This window comes from Zea mays, chromosome 5 (assembly GCF_902167145.1).
Source record: "Zea mays cultivar B73 chromosome 5, Zm-B73-REFERENCE-NAM-5.0, whole genome shotgun sequence".
Classification (NCBI taxonomy): Eukaryota; Viridiplantae; Streptophyta; class Magnoliopsida; order Poales; family Poaceae; genus Zea; species Zea mays.
Genome location: NC_050100.1, coordinates 162,107,014 through 162,127,266, shown reverse-complemented (window position 1 = coordinate 162,127,266; position 20,253 = coordinate 162,107,014). Strand labels below are relative to the sequence as shown.

General features: G+C 41.4%; 2 protein-coding genes across 4 annotated transcripts; both read right to left on the bottom strand.

Annotated features, from left to right (window-relative positions):
- Nucleotides 1-6,635: 6,635 nt before the first annotated feature.
- On the bottom strand, nt 6,636-11,182 carry LOC103628624 (uncharacterized). 2 transcript variants are annotated; one of them, XM_008648796.2, is made up of 8 exons: nt 10,948-11,182; nt 9,961-10,163; nt 9,601-9,850; nt 9,239-9,498; nt 8,778-8,990; nt 8,055-8,147; nt 7,859-7,963; nt 6,636-7,098 (listed from the first exon to the last, which is right to left on the bottom strand). In XM_008648796.2, the coding sequence occupies exons 1-8, from the start codon at nt 10,994-10,996 to the stop codon at nt 6,739-6,741; spliced, it is 1,533 nt and encodes a 510-aa protein (XP_008647018.2). In that variant the 5' UTR covers nt 10,997-11,182; the 3' UTR covers nt 6,636-6,738. The 2 variants fall into 2 exon arrangements, with proteins under 2 accessions (XP_008647018.2, XP_020393330.1); XM_020537741.2 differs by having other exon boundaries at nt 9,239-9,387.
- A 1,897-nt stretch (nt 11,183-13,079) lies between these two features.
- On the bottom strand, nt 13,080-17,560 carry LOC103627141 (uncharacterized). 2 transcript variants are annotated; one of them, XM_008647449.3, is made up of 5 exons: nt 17,144-17,560; nt 16,978-17,029; nt 14,360-16,866; nt 14,200-14,287; nt 13,121-14,128 (listed from the first exon to the last, which is right to left on the bottom strand). In XM_008647449.3, the coding sequence occupies exons 3-5, from the start codon at nt 15,259-15,261 to the stop codon at nt 13,334-13,336; spliced, it is 1,785 nt and encodes a 594-aa protein (XP_008645671.1). In that variant the 5' UTR covers nt 15,262-16,866; nt 16,978-17,029; nt 17,144-17,560; the 3' UTR covers nt 13,121-13,333. The 2 variants fall into 2 exon arrangements, 1 of the variants encoding a protein (XP_008645671.1); XR_553409.4 differs by lacking the exon at nt 14,200-14,287 and having other exon boundaries at nt 13,080-14,128; nt 17,144-17,543.
- Between the last annotated feature and the right edge of the window lie 2,693 nt (nt 17,561-20,253).

Sequence of the window (20,253 nt, the reverse complement as noted above, 5' to 3'; positions counted from 1 at the left end):
GGCAATGCAGCTGTCATGGCCAAGTCCTTCGTCATGGCAGTTCGGAATGTGGCCCAAACATGGTATTTTTCTCTTCGGCCAGGGACCATTACTTCGTGGCAGAAGCTCAAGGATATGCTGGTGACAAGTTTCCAAGGCTTCCAGACGAAGTCAGTCACAGCTCAGGCCTTGTTTCAGTGCACGCAAGATCATGAGGAGTACCTCCAAGCATATGTCCGAAGGTTCTTGCGTCTCAGAGCACAAGCGCCTACAATGCTTAATGAAATTGTCGTTGAAGCCATGATTAAAGGGCTTCGTCCAGGACCTACTGCTCAGTATTTCGCTAGAAAGCCCCCACAGACTCTGGAGAAGCTGCTTCAGAAGATGGATGAGTACATCCGGGCTGACAATGACTTCCGCCAAAGAAGGGAGGAAGCATATAGGTTCTCTGAAATGACCAGGGGCTTCGGAGGAAGAATCCACCTGAGGCATGTCAGGTCAATTGTCAAGTCCATCAACTACTTTTTTTAGCGTTGGAACGATATTTATATCAGTCATATTGCTATAAGGGCATGTATAGTGGAGATATACTAAAACGGTTCTCAAAGCACAAGAGACAACTAAGATATTCTATTATACAATAGAGTGTCTATAAATGTAGTTTATTAATAAATACAGAAGTAAATCGATAGAATAGACGACGAATTCGTACAATGGGAAGTGAGATGTTTGTTGCCACGATTTTTTTTTTGCAAATACCCTCTTTGGATACATCAATAGCCTCTATATTAAACATCACTGTACATGCCCTAAGAACGATGTGTGTGTCACCAATATCAGTAATCTTTTGTTTGCTTGCGAACAATTCCTTTAGAACTTATCCAGCTCAAATGATATGTTTATTTGTATCAACATTGATTAGCTGGAATAGTTTCTAGTCTCAATTCGAGATAAGCGAATGGACCTTGTTTGTTTTAGCTTTTTCCAGCTTCTGGCCACCAGAAGCTGCTGCAGCAGACTGTTAAACGTCCTGCTTTTCAGCTAGCTTCTATGAGAATCACTTAATCAAAACCGTCCAAAATCAATGTGAACACGTCGAGTCGTTGACATAGTAGGAAACCATCACTTATCCTAAACCATATGGACTCTTTTATCTTCTTCCTTATGTAATCTTCGTGATACCTAGATTCTCTCTATAACCAGATTCTCCCCATAGACAAATTCTCAGAAAAGCTATTCAAGAAAAAGCACAGGCTCCTAGACTTCTTGCTTGATTTTCTTGAAATGAGAGTGTTCAAGCTACATCGATGTGTTTTGGTTTAGCCTGTTTGAAGGGAACCACCACATTCGTTCAAAGTATTTCGAGTCCACTTTCTACTCTCGACTTCATTTTTGTTACATAAGCACTTTTTGCATAGTGGATTGAGCTAGATTGTCTGCTTTTCAACTTCATCACTGATGGTGTTTTGATCCTCACTCTGACAAATAATTTTATTGTGCGTGTTCCGGGCTACTTGTTTGGGCAGAACGCCGCTACTTCCAGTTATTAGTGGCTTGCGCTACCGACACCATTGATGATCAAAGCTCGCAGTAGGGGTTACAAGCATGCGAGAGAGGAGGAGGCTCCCAAGTCTCTTACTCGTGGTGGAGGTGGTTACAAGGTGGAGTCCTAGCTAAGTCTTGCCTTGGCGGCGGGGCTCGGGCCTCCGAGTCTTCCTTATGTTCACTGGTCTTCTGGGCGTCGTCTCGTCTGGGGTCTGTCCTTATGTCCCAGAGCACTCACCCATGTCTTGGGGTCGGCCCCTTCCTTTTATAGGCTAAGGAAGGGGTCAGCCAGTGGTGGCTTCCTTAGGAAGGGGCCACCAAGTGATGGTAAAACTGGACGTCTTACCATAGAGAAAAGCCACACGTGCTTGCGGTCGACTGGCGTCTCGTATTCTTTATTGAGAATGACACAAGCACAGTGGGGCCCGAGCGCCCTCATTCTGGCTACGCCAACCCATGGCCTTCGTAGCCTAAGCGTGGCTCATTGTGTTGCACCCTGCCAGCGGCCTGCGCACTCAAGCCTAGCCTCGATAGGTCATGAGTGTGCCGCTGGTCGGGGGACGTGTGGGTTATAAATGTGCCACGGTCCGAGGGGCACGTAGGCCATGAGTGCTCTATGGCCCGAGGGGTTTGTAGCTCATTAGTGGGAGGCGGACCAATGCCCCCGCTATGGCGCTAGGCACAGTTAATGCGACCGGTCATTTATGATGGGTCGGTCTTGGGCCAGGCGCGGGATCCACTCGAGTGGTTTTCCTTCAGCACGCCCGCCCGATGTCTAGTTCTACCACGCCCGACCCTGGGCTCGGTGCCTTGGGGTTCGTCCAGGGGTGTGTTCTTCCAGGGTAGACGTTACCAGCCTCTTCGGACTGACCAACGGGCCCCAGGTACCATAGGGCATTTCCCAGTGTGCTTGCTGACCAATGGGCCATAAGGCCCAGGGATTATATCCTCGATAGTAGCCCCCGAACCCCTAGGGGAGTGTCTCCCCTCGAGGGCTTTTTCTCGGGTCAGGAGACGTTTGTACTTCCACCATTCAAGCCATTGTGGTGGCTCTCTTCGTGAGGTGTGCCATCTTTGGGCACAGTCTGTTTCAACTTAAGGTGGGAATGGTCGCTTCTTCCTTCTTTCAAAAAATTAAGTGACGTTCACCTGCCTTTACCTTTGAGCTCTCGACCCTCAGGCTCTCACCTTAAATAGGATCTATCGAGGGGTCGTCTGTCGGCTCGTCGTGGCCAGATTCGTTGTTCCCTCTCCCGCTCTCCTATGCTTCTTGAGAGGGTTATGAAGTTTTTTGTATGGCACAATAGGCTGTCGAGGCCGAGTTGCTCAGGTCCCGACTTGCCGAGTCTAATGGTCGTGCGACCGGTAAGGCAGTGACCCCTCGCTTTCCAAATTCCTCAGTGTTTCCCTCGCTCTCATTGTTTTCTTTTCTAACAACCTTGGAGGCCGAGCTTGAGGAGCTACATTGTCGTTTGGGTCGGCTTCTAGATTTTGTTGGAGCTCGTGGCTCCTCTGTGACAGGATGTTTGGACAACGTCCCATGTTGCTTTCGGGGCATCGCTGGTCTCGGTGCTCGCCAGGGTGCTATCGCGGCACTACTCGTTGGGGAGCTCTGGATAGGCTGTAACCTACGAGGAGTCATAGGCCCTCCTTCGGCCTTACCGAACGAGAGTTTGAGGGAGGTGTTGGAGTACTATGACGACATAGCGGGTCGTGTCGTGCATAGATTCTCTATGGACGATATTGTCCGTAGTGCTTCTGACCTGATGCTGTAACGTGTCTCTGGTGCGACTTTTTTTTTGGAATAATGGGAGATGTTATCCTGCTGCCTTTAGTTCTTGCGGATGATATTGTTTGTGTCGCTCGCCGAAGCCTAATCTTTTGAGCCCTTACTTATGTGTGATCCGAGACACGAAGCCTATCCGTGTTCGTGATGGGGACTTTAATTCGCGTCTCCTTGATGTATGAAAGGGAAATGTGCACTTGGGCCATTTCTAGTTATTTTGGTGATTAAATGTTTAACACATTAATTTGGACTAACCATCTCAGTATGAGCACGAGCACAGGTTGTGATCAACCAAATTGAAGATGTCAAGTCCAAAAGAACACTTGTTGGGCTTGAGTTTTCATACATTGCAAATCCTATTGAAACAGAGAAACAAAGGAAGCTCTTCAAGTCATGACAAATTGGAGTAAAGGAGTTTGGCTAAAGTCTGGCCAAACTTGGGCCAGTCTAGGCCTCACCGGACTATTCGATGTGCACCGGACAGTGTTCGGTGACCAGGCTGGATGACAGTTGAAAAGATTGCTCTCGTGAAATCGATGTGACTCCCTGGCTAAAAAATCACTAGACTATGTCCGGTGTGCCAGGCCACCAATGACTACTCACCGTGCAACGGTCGACCTAACGATCAGTGTCGGCCACGTTAGCTTAGCAAATGTTGTCAGGCTGCACCGGACTTTCTGGTGTGCCAAGCAACTGTAGGTATGCAATAGTCGGCTCGACCATAGAAGGAAACAAATTGTTGACTGTTTAGTGTCCGATGTTCACCGGACCACGAACATATGGCAATCCAGAGTTGCCAAATGAAGAATCAACTACTCCTAGGCTCCTTGGGGCTATAAAAGGGACCCCTAGGAGCATGGAGCAGGTACCCAAGTGAGAGCACCTAGAGGGAGGGTGAATAGGTGATCCTAAAAAAATCAACTCTAAACAAGACAAACTTGGTTTATGATGAGTGTTAGTGAAAACTAAAACCAAGTTGTTATGAGTTGAGGTGGAGAGGAGAAGAGAACACTTCACTTGATTGTTCCTTGGATATGTGTATTAAACTTAGGAACAACAATGCAAGTGAAATATGAGAACTCTTGGAAGACAACAATCGCAATAAAGAAAATGCACAAGAGACACGACGATTTTATCCCGTGGTTCGCCCAATGCCTACTCCACGTTGTGGTGACCTCCTTCGGTCAAGGGTTGCACTCAACCCCTCTCAAGTGATCCAAAGATCAAACTTGAGTACCACATTGTTCTTCCTTATATCAAATCCCGTTGTGAGAAATCTCTACAAGTTGGAGTCTCTCACGCCTTACACGAATGATCTCAATCAAAGCACAAGGGTAAGGAGGGAGTAGAAACACACACAAGAGTACAAGAGCAGCAACACCACGCACACAAGCAAAGGAGAGAACGCAAGGATCAAAATGACAGAGTTTCTCTCAAGAAAACGCTCAATTCTCTCTAGAGTAAGTCGAAAGCGTGGTTGCGTTGAATCAGAGTTTCAGCGTGCTCTTAGTATGATTGGTAATAGCTCCATGTGCCTAGGGGGTCCTTTTATAGCCCCAAGGACCAAAGGAGTCGTTCGATCTTCATTTGGAAGGCCTTGGTTGCCTTATGTCCGTGGGTGCACTGAACTGTCCGGCGCACACTGGATAATGAACAGTGTGTAATTTCTTTCCATCCACGCCACGCCTACTGTTGAGTTAGCCGTTGCATCCTTCGGATGCCCGGCACACTGGACAGTACGGTGGCGCACCAGTCAGTCTGGCGCTGCCACATGTCCACCGTTGATTATGCACCGACCGTTGGTGCTGACGAGAGTCGTTAGTCGCCTGGCTCACCGAACAGTCCGGTGCATACCAGACAGTCCGGTTAATTTTAGCCAGAGTGACCAGTCAAATTCCCAAGAGTGGCCAGTTCGGCCACATCGCAGGTTGGCACACCGGACACTGTCTAGTCCACACCGGATAGTCCGGTGGTGCCCAGACTGGACCAATCGTGGCCAAACCTAGCCAAGCTTCTTTTCTCTAGTTTTGCTCGACTCGAGAAGTTTCTTTGAACTTAGACATAGTTAGCAAATAAAACAATTCACTAAGTGCTAGATTCATACCTTTGATTCTCCATTTCAATAGGATTTGCAATGTGCTCGTACTCATAATAGGCATGCTAGATCAAAGTGATGTGTTGGGCACTTAATCATCGGAACAAATAGAAATGGCTCAAGGGCACATTACCCTTTCACCAAGAATACCTTGAGCACACTACAACTTCGAGACTCCACAACCACGCCTTCGAAGTGTTCTAGAGAGATTTGAGTGCATTTCTTGAGTCATTACTCTATTGTTTTGTGGTTGTGCTCTCTTCTTCACATTTGTGCGCGTTGTTGCTGCGTTGTGCTCTTGTGTGCATATTCTATTCTCTCCCTTATACTTGTTCTGACTATGATCTGTGTAATACGTAAGAGACTCCAGTTTGTGGAGATTCCTCACAATTGGAATATTGATATAAGGAAGACAACTGTGACACTCATGTTTGATCTTTAGATCACTTGAGAGGGGTTCAGTGCACCCATTGACCAAAGGAAGTCACCACAACATGGAGTCACTACAACACTTATGACCTTCTGTGACGTTCTCTTTATGTCACCAAACCTTGAATTTATGTCATTTTTTGAAATTTATGACATCTCCATGACGATAATTACTTCGTCACCTATCATGCGTGGCATAGCATGATCTGTGACGTTTCATGTTTATTTGTCATAAATTTAGTGACATATTATACGTCGTCATAGTTTTGTGACACGCTATTTTCGTCACTAACAATCTCCAAAAAACGCCACAACATGCCTCCACGTAGGATAGAAAACGTCATAAAATTAAACATGCGCATGACATGGCATCTTACGTGGCATATTTCTTATGACAATTTTGTTCGTCACAAAATATTTAGCCCTCAAGTCAATTTCTTTCACCATAAATTTTTTTGCCTTTTTTAATCTGGTATTGCAGCCCAGAAAGCATACAACCGATTTGTTATACCATTTTTTTGCTTTTTAATTTTTAAACCTGCAGTCAAGAGCACAGAACACAGCATAGAAACATAGCTGCTGGAAGCGCTGGGTTCCAGTAGAACCCAGACATTTTGTTTCACAATGTACCATAAGAAAAATCCATTGTAATTAAACACCAATCAACAATCAACACATATACTTAGCAACATATTATCATAGACATCATTTATCAACAACCAAATCCTTCAAAATTTTCAAAATTGTCACCATGTTTCATCACGCCAGCATCTAGTAGTGTGCTAAGGACACTAACAAAAGGACATATCAAAATTAAAACTATCATCATGTTTTATCACCAGCATCAAGTAGAGTGCAAAGCAGAGTACAAATAGGACAGCAAAATCAGGGCACAATCGACCAACTACTTATTGAGGCTAAAGAGACGACGAAGGAGAGCATTGGTCTCATCTGCTCCTTTTTGCAGATCATTGATCTTTTCTAACTCCTTAGCCCTTGCTTCTTCTGATTCTTCTACCTTCTTCTTTAGGGCATCTAACTGAGCTCTAACTTCTAATGAGTTTTGCTTCTCTGATTCAAGTTCAGCCTCAAGTTCTGCCACACATGTAGGATCACCACCATTGCAGCTTTTCTTTGTGGTGGGTACAAGACCGATATTATAAAGAAATTTTGATGAAGACAACACTTGAGCAACTGCTTCTGTAGGGGTCTTAGATTCTTTCCCTTCTACTCCAGGCTCAGCCACAAGTGCTTCCATTGTGTCCTGTGAATGGGAAGGTTTAAAAATAAGACAAGTGGTATGGATAAAATGAAACCAAAACAAGCATTCAATAAACTAGTCACATTTATGTTCGGTTTCTATAGTACTAGCTCCTTCATAGTATTCACTTGGATAAGAACAGGTTACATCGGGGAAAATTCCTCAACCACAACACAGTCAGCGCAAGGTGCACAAGTGAAATATAATGACAAAAATAAGCTAAACACTCAATAAAATGGTTAGTTCTGCATGTATATTACTAAACTAAACACCACAAGTTATTAATCACCTTGGGCATCTTCATACACCCATTCAATAACTTTTGCCTAAGGCATGTAATCAATCACATTTGAGACTCTTCTAGTGTACAACTAAATTATTAATCATAATGTTTATAAAAAAACCTTTTCACTCACATAAATTGGCCATTGATATTCACAACTGAGAATTTCATACCACATAGAGTAGAACTGAAAGTATCAACTAACTGCTAATATAACACAACCAGTACTAGGATTCTGCATACAGCAAAAAAAGAGAGAGGATATGGCATAGCCAGCCATAGGATAAGCACTACAGAAACTGAATAGGTCTGGTTGTTTATTACTTAACGATGAAGAACATCATACATTGCATATCTACTCTGATTTATGAATGGTACTAAACGATATAGGTATTTGGCCAAAGTTGCTTTCAATGCCAAACGATTATTCAGTTTGAAATCAATAAATAAAATTGCAGTTAAAAATGGAGCATAACTTACAATTGCTTCCTTTACAGGCTCAGCAAAACCAGTCTTCCTACTACAATGGCACTCTTTAAAAAGATCAATCGCACTTGGTGGTGCATCTCCATATTTGGCTTGCTTCTAAAATACATGCAAACAATTTCTAAATGTAAGATTCAAACATAAAGGATAGGTGAGGAACAATTGAACACATATTGTATATGTATATTACCACGACATGCATATGTGCAATGTAACTCCGAGATCCTGTCTTTTGCTGGAACCGAACTTTTCCACGAATCACTTTGTTGTTCACACATTTATCCTATAAAACCATTATATTGTAAAACTAGAAACATAGATTAAAGTATGTTCCAGCTTGTTCCTTTGAAGAAGGTATGTTTTGTTGGAATACTAGGTATGTTACTGCGTGTTCCTTTCAACTGCACAACAAGGTATGTTCCTGCATATTCCTTTCAACAAAAAATGTAGCTCAAGAAACAATGGCACAACACTTGTTTCTTACCTCATATGCCCTGGAATTTTAAGTCTACACCAGAGCAGTCCAAACTTGCTTTCTTTTCAGCTTTGCATATGGAGGTTAAGCTAAGAAGTGAGTCATGAAAATGACCCAAACAGCTGTAAAGGATACACCCTTGTGTTCAAAGAGCAACTAAAAAGCGTTTATATTATTTATTTTATGTGTGTTTCAGACCAGTTATCTCTTTTTAACTTAAAGACACATAACACTCCTACATGCTTGAGAAAACCAGTTTTTTTAGAAAACAATAGTATCCAACAATTTATCCTCTAAAGTGGGTATTATAATCAAAATGAAAATCTTTTGATTTAAGTACAAACCACAAGTGGAAATAGCTCCAAGCATAAGATAGTTTATGTCTAATTTCATGTTGACAATACTAGAAAACACAAATTGCAACTAGTAATTCTATACCTTGTGCTTTGGGGTAGACCACATATTGACGAGTTGCATCCATTGCTCATCTGTCATAGTACTCAACGGTGATGTTGTTCTCACTTTGTCAGCTGCCACACCATTAAAGTAAGCCTTCTTGAGCTTATATCTCATTTGTCGCTGATTACACCTCATCAAATCAGCACATGCATATTTGACATCTTTGTTTTTGGTGTCTATGGCAAATTGACCCTAGTAAAAAAAACATGCATATCAGAATAGAGAGATTCATAGTGTCTAATGAAATTGGATAGAACAATTTCTAAGGTAAGGTGTCATTTGGAACAGAGAAACATATGCAATTCTTTCTGCCATAGTTCTTTTAGCAATTTATGAGAGAAAGTGCACCTGCTAATTATATACTAATAAATTGGCAATATAGGACATAGGCTCTACCACCCTATTCATTTGATGTTTAGGAAGAAAGACTATTTACTTACACCAATTCTACCGACGAAGTCTTCCAAATAGGATTTGTCATTCTTGTACTCCTTCCAGTGTGTTAGGATCGGCATATGTTGCCTAATTACAATTCCTCCTTCTGATGCAAGCATTGCAGCTTGCATAGGAACCTCAGGACGTCTATTCCCTTCAGTGATGACCAATGGGATCTTAGTGTTTAAGCCTCGACTTATCCTTTCCAATTGTTTGCCCATACTTTTTCCCCTTATCCATTTATCTGTCATGACATCTATTTGACCTGAAAATAATGAACATTTTCACAAAATTAATGTAGATTATAATCAGTTTAATGCAAATTTCTAGAACATATTTGTTTTAGAATAGATCACTGTTTTCTTGCCTTCATCACACATCTGAATCTCGTCATCATGGTGTGCAGAAAAATTGGCAGAAATCAATGTGTGCTCATCTGTATTTGCAGTCGAACCATGTATATCTTTCTCAACTAAGGATAGTTCCTTTGTCTTCTGCCTAGTTACTCTACCAACTTGGTCTTCTACATTAGGTGCTACCACTCTCTTGGATCCTTTTGTTCCTCCAAAACCAGTAGACATGTTGGTGGTCCTTCTTTCAATGCAGAAAGGTTCATCCTGCATGGCCTCGTAGGCATAATAAAAGAATTAAACCCAAATTTATCTTATTGCACATTGAACAATAATCAGTAATAACACCAAAGGGGTACAATAAGAAATCTAAGTACCTGATCAGCCACATGATGATCATTGTCCTCACTATGATCAGGTTCATACAATGGATCAAAGTCTTCACGAGCGATAGAGTTCTTCCTTGTACTACTTGATCGAATAAGTGATGTTAATCCAGTTATACCAAGACTACTCAACATTTTGTTGTTCCTCATCACATTTAAAGCCCTCTCCTTTTCATACTCAGTAATTGGCACCTCTGAACATACATTAAATAGACAAAATATGAGTGTTCACCTGTTAACTAGGACATGACTGCTGAACTAAAAAATGAGTGTTGCATCAAGTGAACTAATTGATGCAAATTCTGTTAACTAATTGAAGCAAGTGAATAGGACACGACTACTAAACTATTTGGAGCAAGTAAACTAATTGGAATTCTGTTGAACTAGATAAATATCAGAATTGTGCTAACAACACGGTGGTTGGTGGAACATAGTAGTAAAAAGCCGTAAAGTAATTATTGGTGCTCAGTTCAGAATAAGTGATGTTAATGATTCACCAACTTTGTCTGTTATTTTCTTGTAAACAAAAAGAAGTAACTAGTGGCCATGCATATATGTTGCCTTTGCTAGAAAAAGAGGAGATAACGTACTATCCTACACTCCTACTATCAAAATCATATAGAAAATCATAACTTATGACATAATCTGTTTAGATAATCACTATATGCCATTAGCGACAACAATCTCTGCAGAAAAATAAGCATATAACTAAATTATGCATCTCTATTTACCACTGTGATAGATAACCTACAGAATCCATCTATAAAAAAGGAGAATAGGGGATCCGATCTGAGCACCTGAAACCTCTCTGCTACAAAAAATACACATGTGTTTGCAAGGATAGAAGACATCCCTCTGCAGCGATGGACCATGTTGGGCAACGGCAACGGTGGCCCGGGCATCGGCGACGGCATCGGCGACCCGTGCTGGGCAACGATAGCAAAGCAGTAAATGGGAGAAGAACTTGAAGTCACTTACCACCAAGGTCTTTGCGTGTCCTTGCCCCATCCATCCTTCCAGGGGGCATCTTGAACACGGCCAGGTAGTGAGGAGCAGACACCCGTCGAGGCAGTTGGATGGAGCAGTGGCGCCAAGGTGGGGCAGGGCGGTGGCGTCCAGGCAGTTGGATGGAGCGGCGGCGCCAAGGTGGGGCGGGGCGGTGGCGTCCAGGCGGTTGGATTTGGTGGCGACGTTGAGGCAAGGAAGACGGGCGTGGGGTGGGGTCGTGGTGTAGCGCCTGGGAAGATTTGTTCACATGTGCTTTTAAATCTGAAATTAATGAAAAACCACGAGCACGTCTCCTATTAGCAAAAAATGCAAAAAAGAAAAGAATAAAGTTCATACATGGGAATCAAACCACCACCTAATAAAGTGCTAGCAAACCAAGACAAACCACTACACTACGTGCTTGTTACTATCTAATGGACAACGCTAATTTATTTGAGCAATTCAGTTTCGGTTTCAGTTTTATGGACATAGCAACACATGTTTAATTCTGTGTTCTTTTTAAGTTTATGGGAAATTCAGTTTTAACTGAAAATAAGCAAATTCAGTTTCTCTGTTCTGCCCACAAACTGAATTCAGTATTTTCATCTGAAAGCATCTGAATGTGCCACAAACTGAATTCTGTGTTCTGGCACAAACTCAAGTGAACAGGCAAGCAACTGCAAGCATAAACTGAATTCAAGTTGGTCAGTCTCATCTTAATTCAGTCTCAAGTGAATTCAAGCAAGCACCTAGATGAGTCTCAACTGAATTCTTTTGTATTTTTCAGCTGACCAACTGACCAACTGGACTGGCCAACCGTCGTGCACTGACCATCTTAATTAAGTATCTGAATTTTTTTTGAATTTTTTTGCACTGACCAACTGAATTTCAATTCAGTCTTTTGAATTCAGTTTCTATTTCTGGTAACTGCACTGACAAACAAGACTGTCACTGATTTACTGACAAACAAGACTGGTAACTGCACTGACCAACTGAATTTCAATTCAGCTGCCTGTTTGCTTCGGCCATGAAAACAGTTTCAGCCTTGTTTCAGTCTTGTTTGATTCGGCCATGAAAACACATCAAAATTCAGTAGTTTTAGTTCAAAAACTGGTCAACGGTCGGAGCCACAAACTGAATTGGAGTCACACTGTCAACTGATTTTTTGGTGTTCAGCAACTGGTCATGGAACACAAACTGCCATTGTCTGGTCTTGGAACAAAAACAGAATCACACATACACATAGTCTGACACAAAAATAGAAACTGGTCATGGATACACATACAAAGTCTCACACATACACATAGTTTCATACATACACATAGTTTCATACATACACATAGTTTGACCAGCTGCAGTTCAGTTTCAGTTCAGTTACTTTCAAGCACCAGATGGCGGCAGCGAGGGAACCAGAGGTTGACGACGCAGGAACCAAATGGTGGCGGCGCGGGCACCAGTGGGCAGTGGGCAGGGAGCGCCACGGTCAAAACTGGACAGGAGCTTGGGCAGCGTCGCTAGGGATAGATTAGTACACAGGAATATACGACGTTCATTAAACGCAACAAAACAACCGGTTACAGTGGGCGGGATACTAACCATACCAATTTAGCGTGTGCGCGTGCTCCATAATACCATCCTGGCGAAGCGGAGCTGCGGAGTAGTAATCCGGCGAAACCGCGCGACGAGAGTGTTATAAAGTCAATTAACTCGTTTACACGCCATGTGCAGTTTCAGTTACACGCCATGTTCAGTTTACTAGCTGAAAGACATGGATCACAAAGTTGGTGTTGTGTACGACAAGGTGTTAGAAGCGGATCACAAAATTTGCATGCTCGATCAGGCCTTCAGACACAAGCTATGCGACATGAAAAGGAAGTCATCTATGGAATGCTGCAGGAATTGGTTCATAACCAGAAGAAGAAAAAGGGAGATGTCATTGGGTAGAAAAATGTAGGGGTCTTGTAAACAGGCTGTGCACTACTGATGCATGGCTGGATCTATGTTCTGAAACCTGAAATGTATTCTACAATCTGAAATGTGAAATATGTGGTGCACACAAATGTGTTCTGAAATGTGTGTTTTCTGAAATCTGAGTTGCATAGAAATGCGTTATGAAATGTGTATGTTCTGAAATCTGAAATGTGTATTCGGTGTAGCAGTAGTATTACATCAGTTAGAGTTCACTTCTTAAAAATCAAACAAATTGCAGCATATAGTTCACTTCTCTCAAATAACAGTAGCTAGTTCACTTCTTAAAAATCAAACAAATTGTAGCATACAGTTCACTTCTCTCAAATAACAGTAGCCAGTTCACTTCTTAAAAATCAAACAAAATACGACATAGAGTTAACTTCTCTCAGATCAAACAAAAAACATGCTACTCGTTATCGCTGAAATCATCATCGTCATTGACAATAGTTATTGATTCTTCGTTGTCACTAGCATATTGCCATCCAGTTTCATCTTCATTGTCGCTTGTCTCATACTCTTCCACTTCCTCTTCTCGTTGCACCCGAAATTCATCAACCACACTTGCACTGACATTAATAGATTCGTCAGCATCCTGATGTCCAGTTATCTCCATATCTCCTTCATTAACTTGCACTTCAGAACCAACACATGTATCATCTTGGTATGATAGTCCTGAGGAACTAGGTCTTTCATCAATGTCATTTTCAGCCACACACCACAAGTGCCTATGTGTAAATTTTTGAACAATCTTCCAGCTTCCAGAATTCTTGATGTCTTGCAAATAAAATACCTTAGTTGCTTGTGCTGCTAGAATAAAAGTATCGTTTTTGTACCAACAACTACTATGGTTTATGCTTCTAAAATATCCATCATATTTCATACTGACTTTCTTGCTATGAGTGTCAAACCAATCACACCGGAAAAGAACAACTGTCCGATGCTCCATCAAATCTGAGTTATACTGCAACTCGATAATTTCTTTTAAGCAGCCATAAAAATCAATGAATTCATTATTATGAGTGCCCTCAACCATGACTCCACTGTTTTGGGTTCTTCTATTTCTCTCACGGTCAATGGTGTGGTACCGAACACCATCAACAAGACATGCAGAAAAAATTCGAACTCGCAAATCCGGTTCGCATGCCAATGCATATAGGTCATCATCAATGTCTTCTCCCTCGACAAAACGCAAACTTGCAATCTGAAGACATAAAAAATCCATGGTGAAAACAAGTCAATTATTGATGTTGAGGATATGAACTTGAAACTCACATGCTTCTTAAACCAGGAGGAAAAGTGCTTCTGAATGGTTTTTTCCACATTAACAATCCCTTCATTCTCTAACTCTTCCTTATACATCCTGATATGGTATATATTAGAGGCGATAATAACAATTCATATAAAAATGACAAACGTATAAGGAAATGCGTACTTTATATATGGCTCGACCTCCGAACAATTGTTTAGGACATACCAAACCATCTTATCATAATCATCTTGGAGGTATGTAATTCTTGGTGCTCCAAGAAGTTCAACTCCATGCTGAAAAACATAAAATTTGCCTCTGCTCAAATCAACACGCTCTTTGTTCCTACCCTCCCGATTGTGTCGTGTGTCAACATCATCGAAGTACCTCGAGCAAGCTGTCAAGCACTCATTAGCAACATATGCTTCTGCAATGGATCCTTCAGGTCTAGCCATATTTCTTACAAAACGTTTCAATGTATACAACCTTCTTTCCACCGGATACATCCACCCATATTGCACTGGTCCTCTTAGGATTGCCTCGTCAGGTAAATGAATAGCCAAATGCAGCATCACATCAAAGAAAGAAGGAGGAAATATTTTCTCAAGCTTGCACAAAATGATTGGGATTTCAACTTTCATTCTTTGTAAAACATCCAACTTCAATGTCTTAGCACATAAGTGCTGAAAGAAAATACCTAATTCAGCAAGTGCTTCATATATGTCCTTACTCATGATTCCTCTAATAGCAGCAGGTAAAATTCTTTGAAGAAGGATATGACAATCATGAGTTTTCAATGCTTGGAGGTTGCATCCATCAGTACTAAAACATGTTGCTAAGTTAGAAACATAGCCATCGGGGAATTTCACACTTCTCAAAAAGTCACAAAAATCAACCTTCTGTGTTTTATTCATTGTGTATGGTGCATGCGGAAAATTGTATGAGTCCCCATTATGCTTTAAGTGTAAATGTCTCCTTATGCCCATGTCCTCCAAATCAAGCCTAGCATTAATGGTGTCCTTTGTCTTTCCAACAATGCCAAGAAATGTACCAAGAAAGTACTCACATATATTTTTTTCAATGTGCATTACATCAAGATTGTGGCGCAACTTCAAACTTGACCAATATGGCAAATCCCATAGACATGATCTTCGCTTCCAACATTGACCTTCTACTTCCCTCTTTCTCTTTTTGCTTTTAGTATGTTTTCCTGGTCATACATCTTTTACCCTCTCCAATTGTTGCATCAACTCATCTATGCTAAATTCCTCTGGTTTCTCACGTTGTTCACTATGACCATCAAAACTTTTATTTCTCCTCCAAATGTGATCTTTTGGAAGGAAACGTCGATGATAAACATAGCATATCTTGTTCCTTATTCTTTTGGAGCAAGGATTTTTGTCACAATGCACACAAGCGTAATAGCCTTTTGTGACCCGACCTGACAATGTGCTCAAAGCTGGATAGTCGTGAATGCACCATATAACTGCAGCATGTAGTTCAAAATTGTTTCCACTCAATGCATCCCAAGTAGTGACACCTTTCCAAAGCTCCAACAACTCTTCAATGAGTGGTTCCATAAAGACATCAAAATCCTTTCCTGGGCATTTTGGGCCAGGAATGAGTAGGCCCATAATGAAGTTGGATTGTTCCATACATTCCCATGGAGGAAAGTTGTATGGTATAAGAAATATTGGCCACATGTTGTATGATGAGCTCATTTTGCCAAAAGGATTGAAACCATCAGTAGCGAGCCCAAGTCTAATGTTCCTTGCATCTTCTGCAAACTGACCATATTTTCTATCAAAATCTTTCCATGCCTCTCCATCAGCTGGATGACTAAGCTCATTCTCCACATGTTTCCTCTTGAACTTATGCCATTGTGCCTGTTTTGCTATTTCTTTGGAAGCAAACATTCTCTTTAGCCTAGGGATCAATGGAAAATGGCGCAATACCTTTTGAGGGATCCGTTTATTTGTATCTTTCCATCTTGATTCACCGCAAATTGGACATTGATCGTGCTTTGCATAGTTCTTCCGAAACAAAACACAGTTATTCACGCACACATGGATTGAAACATACCCAAGTCCTAGTGCACGAATAAGTTTCTTTGCTTCTCCAAAAGATGCAGGAAGGGAGCAATTAGGAAATCCTGATTTCAACAACTTCAGTATTGCAGTGAAGCCAACATTGCTGATACGATAAAATGACTTAATATGAAGCAACTTCACCACAAAAGAAAATCTTGTATAAGTTGCACCAGGATAAAGTTCTTGTTTCATCTCCTTTAGTATATCTCCAAACATAGATTTCCTTTTATCTTGATCTTCGGCTGTGTATAACTCCTCTACCATACCATTAATCCTATCATCAGGTTCTTCTTCATCTTGATTCATACCAACATCATCATTGAAACTCACATGTTCATCCTCGTGGTCACCATTTTCATTAATTATGTCATCCATGGCTTCTCCATGATACATCCACCTAGTGTATGTACTAGCCATCCCATGAAGATATAAGTGGTCCTCCACCTGTCCTCTATGTCCACTAAGCCGATTCAAACACTTGCGGCATGGACAAAGTATCTCTTCATTCGCATTAAATCGCTCTATTACAAGCTTCATGAACTCACTAACTCCTTCTAGGTGTGGCTTGCTAAATAGTGTTGCATTGATCCAAGATTTGTCCATCTGAGGAAAGCAAAATTATTTTAGTGCCCAAAATAAATCGATGTTGCAGCAAGGTAATAGAAGTGAAAAACTTGGTAAATAATAATCATATTATTGTTACGCCACACTTACCACTATCAAATAATCTGTCTTTTCTATCTACGGAGTACCCAGAATACAACAACTGCATAGAACAACAAGCGCCATTATCCTCATATCTCCTCAACCAGTGCACCATATTGCTAATTGTAGTATCTATTTCATATAAATGGATCTACATGGTTAGAGTAATCCTTACCAGGCGCAACAAATTGGTGATGCGCGTCGATGTCGAGGTTGAAATTTGGTAGCACAGGCAGACTGGCAGCACGTGCAAAGCAGAGCAATTCTTGTCGTCCCCCGCAGATCGCCTACGGAGTCCTCGTCCCCTGGCAGCGCCCACGACCCATCCCCCGCGGATCACCTATGGAGTCCTCGTCCCCCTAGCAGCGCCCAAGCCCGGCGGCAGCTGCTGTGCGACAGGTCTCCGGCGGCGGCGGCTGCGCGACAGGCCTTCGGTGGTGGCTGCGCGACAGGCCTTCGGTGGTGGCTGCGCGACAGGTCTCTAGCGGCGGCTGCACGACAGGCCTCCGGCGTTGTGTGATGTGAAGAGGAGAGCTACGTGGAGGAGGAATCCCAGCCGGGGCGACCACAATGCCGAACTCGTACAAATAATGGCGCAGTCGAACAGAACTAATGGATGAAGATTGTGTAGAGGATGTAAATAATTTGGTGATATACGTTATAGTGTTTATATGTCCAAATTTAATAGATACCTTGTTTAGTCTAGTGGAGAAAAGATGTTCTTTTGCACTACATAGGAGCTCGAGAGTTCAAATCCTTGAAGCACAGTTTTTTTATCTTTTTTCTGATTTAAACATTTTGATTTTTATATAATTTTTCCCTCGGTTTTGTAGCGTAGTATGGGCGTGAGTTCTAAATTATAGGTATTTTTCAACATGTATATTGATTTTTGTTAATAACTACAATAGACATTTTAAATAATTACTTATTTGTAATATCTTATGACGATATGGAACTGTCATATAGTTATGACATTTACTGTTAGTGTCTTATGACAACAAGATATTCGTCATGATATAGCGATTGACTAGTGTTATGACGTTTTTTCAATGTTATCAGCGACGCTTCCCAAAATTCGTCATAAAGTTGTCTTGCCACAAAAAAAACCGTCATAAAACAAAATAGCCAATGACGAAAATATTCATTGTCATGGGATGTTCGTCATAAAAGGCCACATGTGTTGTAGTGAGTAGGCATTGGCCAAACCACTGTAAAAAATTGTTGTGTCTCTTGTCCATTTTACGTACTGCGATTACTGTCTTTTTGAGTTCTCATATTCACTTGTAATATTGATCCTAAGTTTAATACTCATCTTAAAGGAGCAATCAAGTGAAGAGTTCTCTTTTCACCTCCCTTCTCATACTAACTTGGTTTTAGTTCTCATTGACATATTTTCTAAACCATGTTTGTGTTGTTTAGAGCTAATTTTGCAGGATCACCTATTTACCCCCTCAAGATGCTCTCAATGTCCCAACCCATGCGTGCGAGACCTTGGATTTAGTCACATAAATCTTTGGCACCCAAACGCAAGTCTTACCATTTTTGCATTTAGGTCCCACATGAGAGGCAACAACTTTGCCAGATTTGCAATAAATAACATATGACACATCAATGGCATGATAATAAGAAATAAAAGGACCAGTTGATGCAATCTTCTTTTTAAGCACATTAATATTTTTAGCATGATGAACATTACACCTCGGCTTACCATTAACAAAAGATGTTCTAGAACTAGCAATCATGGCATGAGGTGAATAAATAGCATGACACACAACATGAACACGATGATCAATAAAAGCAACATCATGAACAGAATGATCATTCTTAGCATTTCTAATATAAGAAACATTAATCTTAGCACAAGAATGAACATCCTTAGCCATAGGTGTCTTCCCCTTTTCCTTAACAAATTTGGACACCTCATGGCTCTTTTTGGTGTTTGCTTCCCTTTGGAAGCCAACACCATCCTTAATTAAGGAATGCCTACCACTTGTGTAGGATCCCCTAGCAAATTTTATTTTCTCAAGCTCATCATTGCATGTTTTAAGTTGAGCATTCAATTTAGTAACATCATCATTCAAACTCGCAATGGTAGAAACATGAGCATCTAACACAAATAGATACATGCTTAATAGTAGAAGTAGATGCAGGACATTCATTTAACTTGACTATCTTAGCATTTAAATCATCATTTGTAGGCTTAAGACATGCAATTTGAGAATAAGAATCAGACAACTCCTTAGACAATAATTCATTCTTTTTTCTAAAGCAAGAGCTTTTTCTACATTAACAAACTTATCATGCTCATCATAAAGTAAATCATCTTGCTTTTCTAGGAGTCTATCATTCTCATTAAGGCCATCAATTAATTCATTAATTTTCTTGATTTTAGACCTATCAAATCCCTTAAATAATTTGCTATAATCATCTTCATCATCGCTAGAATCTTCATCACTAGAGGAAGTATACTTGGGAGTGGATCCAGAGAATACCTTCCTCTCCTTTGCCATCAGGCAGATGTGAGAAGACTTGTCGAATGCGATGGTGGCAAGGCCCTCGTCGTCAGAGTCAAAGGAGGAGCAGTCTGAATTACATTCCTTGCCTATGTGCAACTCACCCTTCTTCTTCTTGTAAAACTTCTTCTTCTCGACCTTCTTCCCTTCTCCTTTTCCTAGCCATTCTCATTTTCTAGACAAATAGCTATAAAATGACCGTACTTACCACACTTGAAGCAAGCACCCTTCCCCTTTGATTTGTTCTTGTTGGAGTAGTCCATGCACCCCTTCAAAGCAGTCTTGAAGCGCTTGATGACAAGCGCCATCTCCTCATCATTGAGGTTGACCGCCTCAATTTGTGCCACCTTGTTGGGGAGCATCTCCTTATTGTTTGTCACTTTGAAAGCGACAACTTGCATTTGTTGGAGGGGAGGCTCTAGTTGGCAATGTCGTCGATGTACTTTATGTCTTTAACCATCATTTGATGGCTAACAAACTTGCCCAACACCTTCTCAGGACTCATCTTTGTGTACCCAGGGTTCTCATAGACTAAGGAAACGAGGTTAGCATCAAAAACAATAAATGACCTGAGCATGAGTCGAACGACTTCATGATCCGTCCATCTCTTACTTCCGTAGTTCCAAATTTGGTTCACCTCAGACTTGAGCCTGTTGCACATTTCTTGTGGCCCTTCGCCCCTCTTCATGGCAAACCTCCCAAGCTCATCATCGATGACCTCCATCTTGGTGATCTTGGTCATCAGGCTTCACACGTATTCATACTCTTAGGC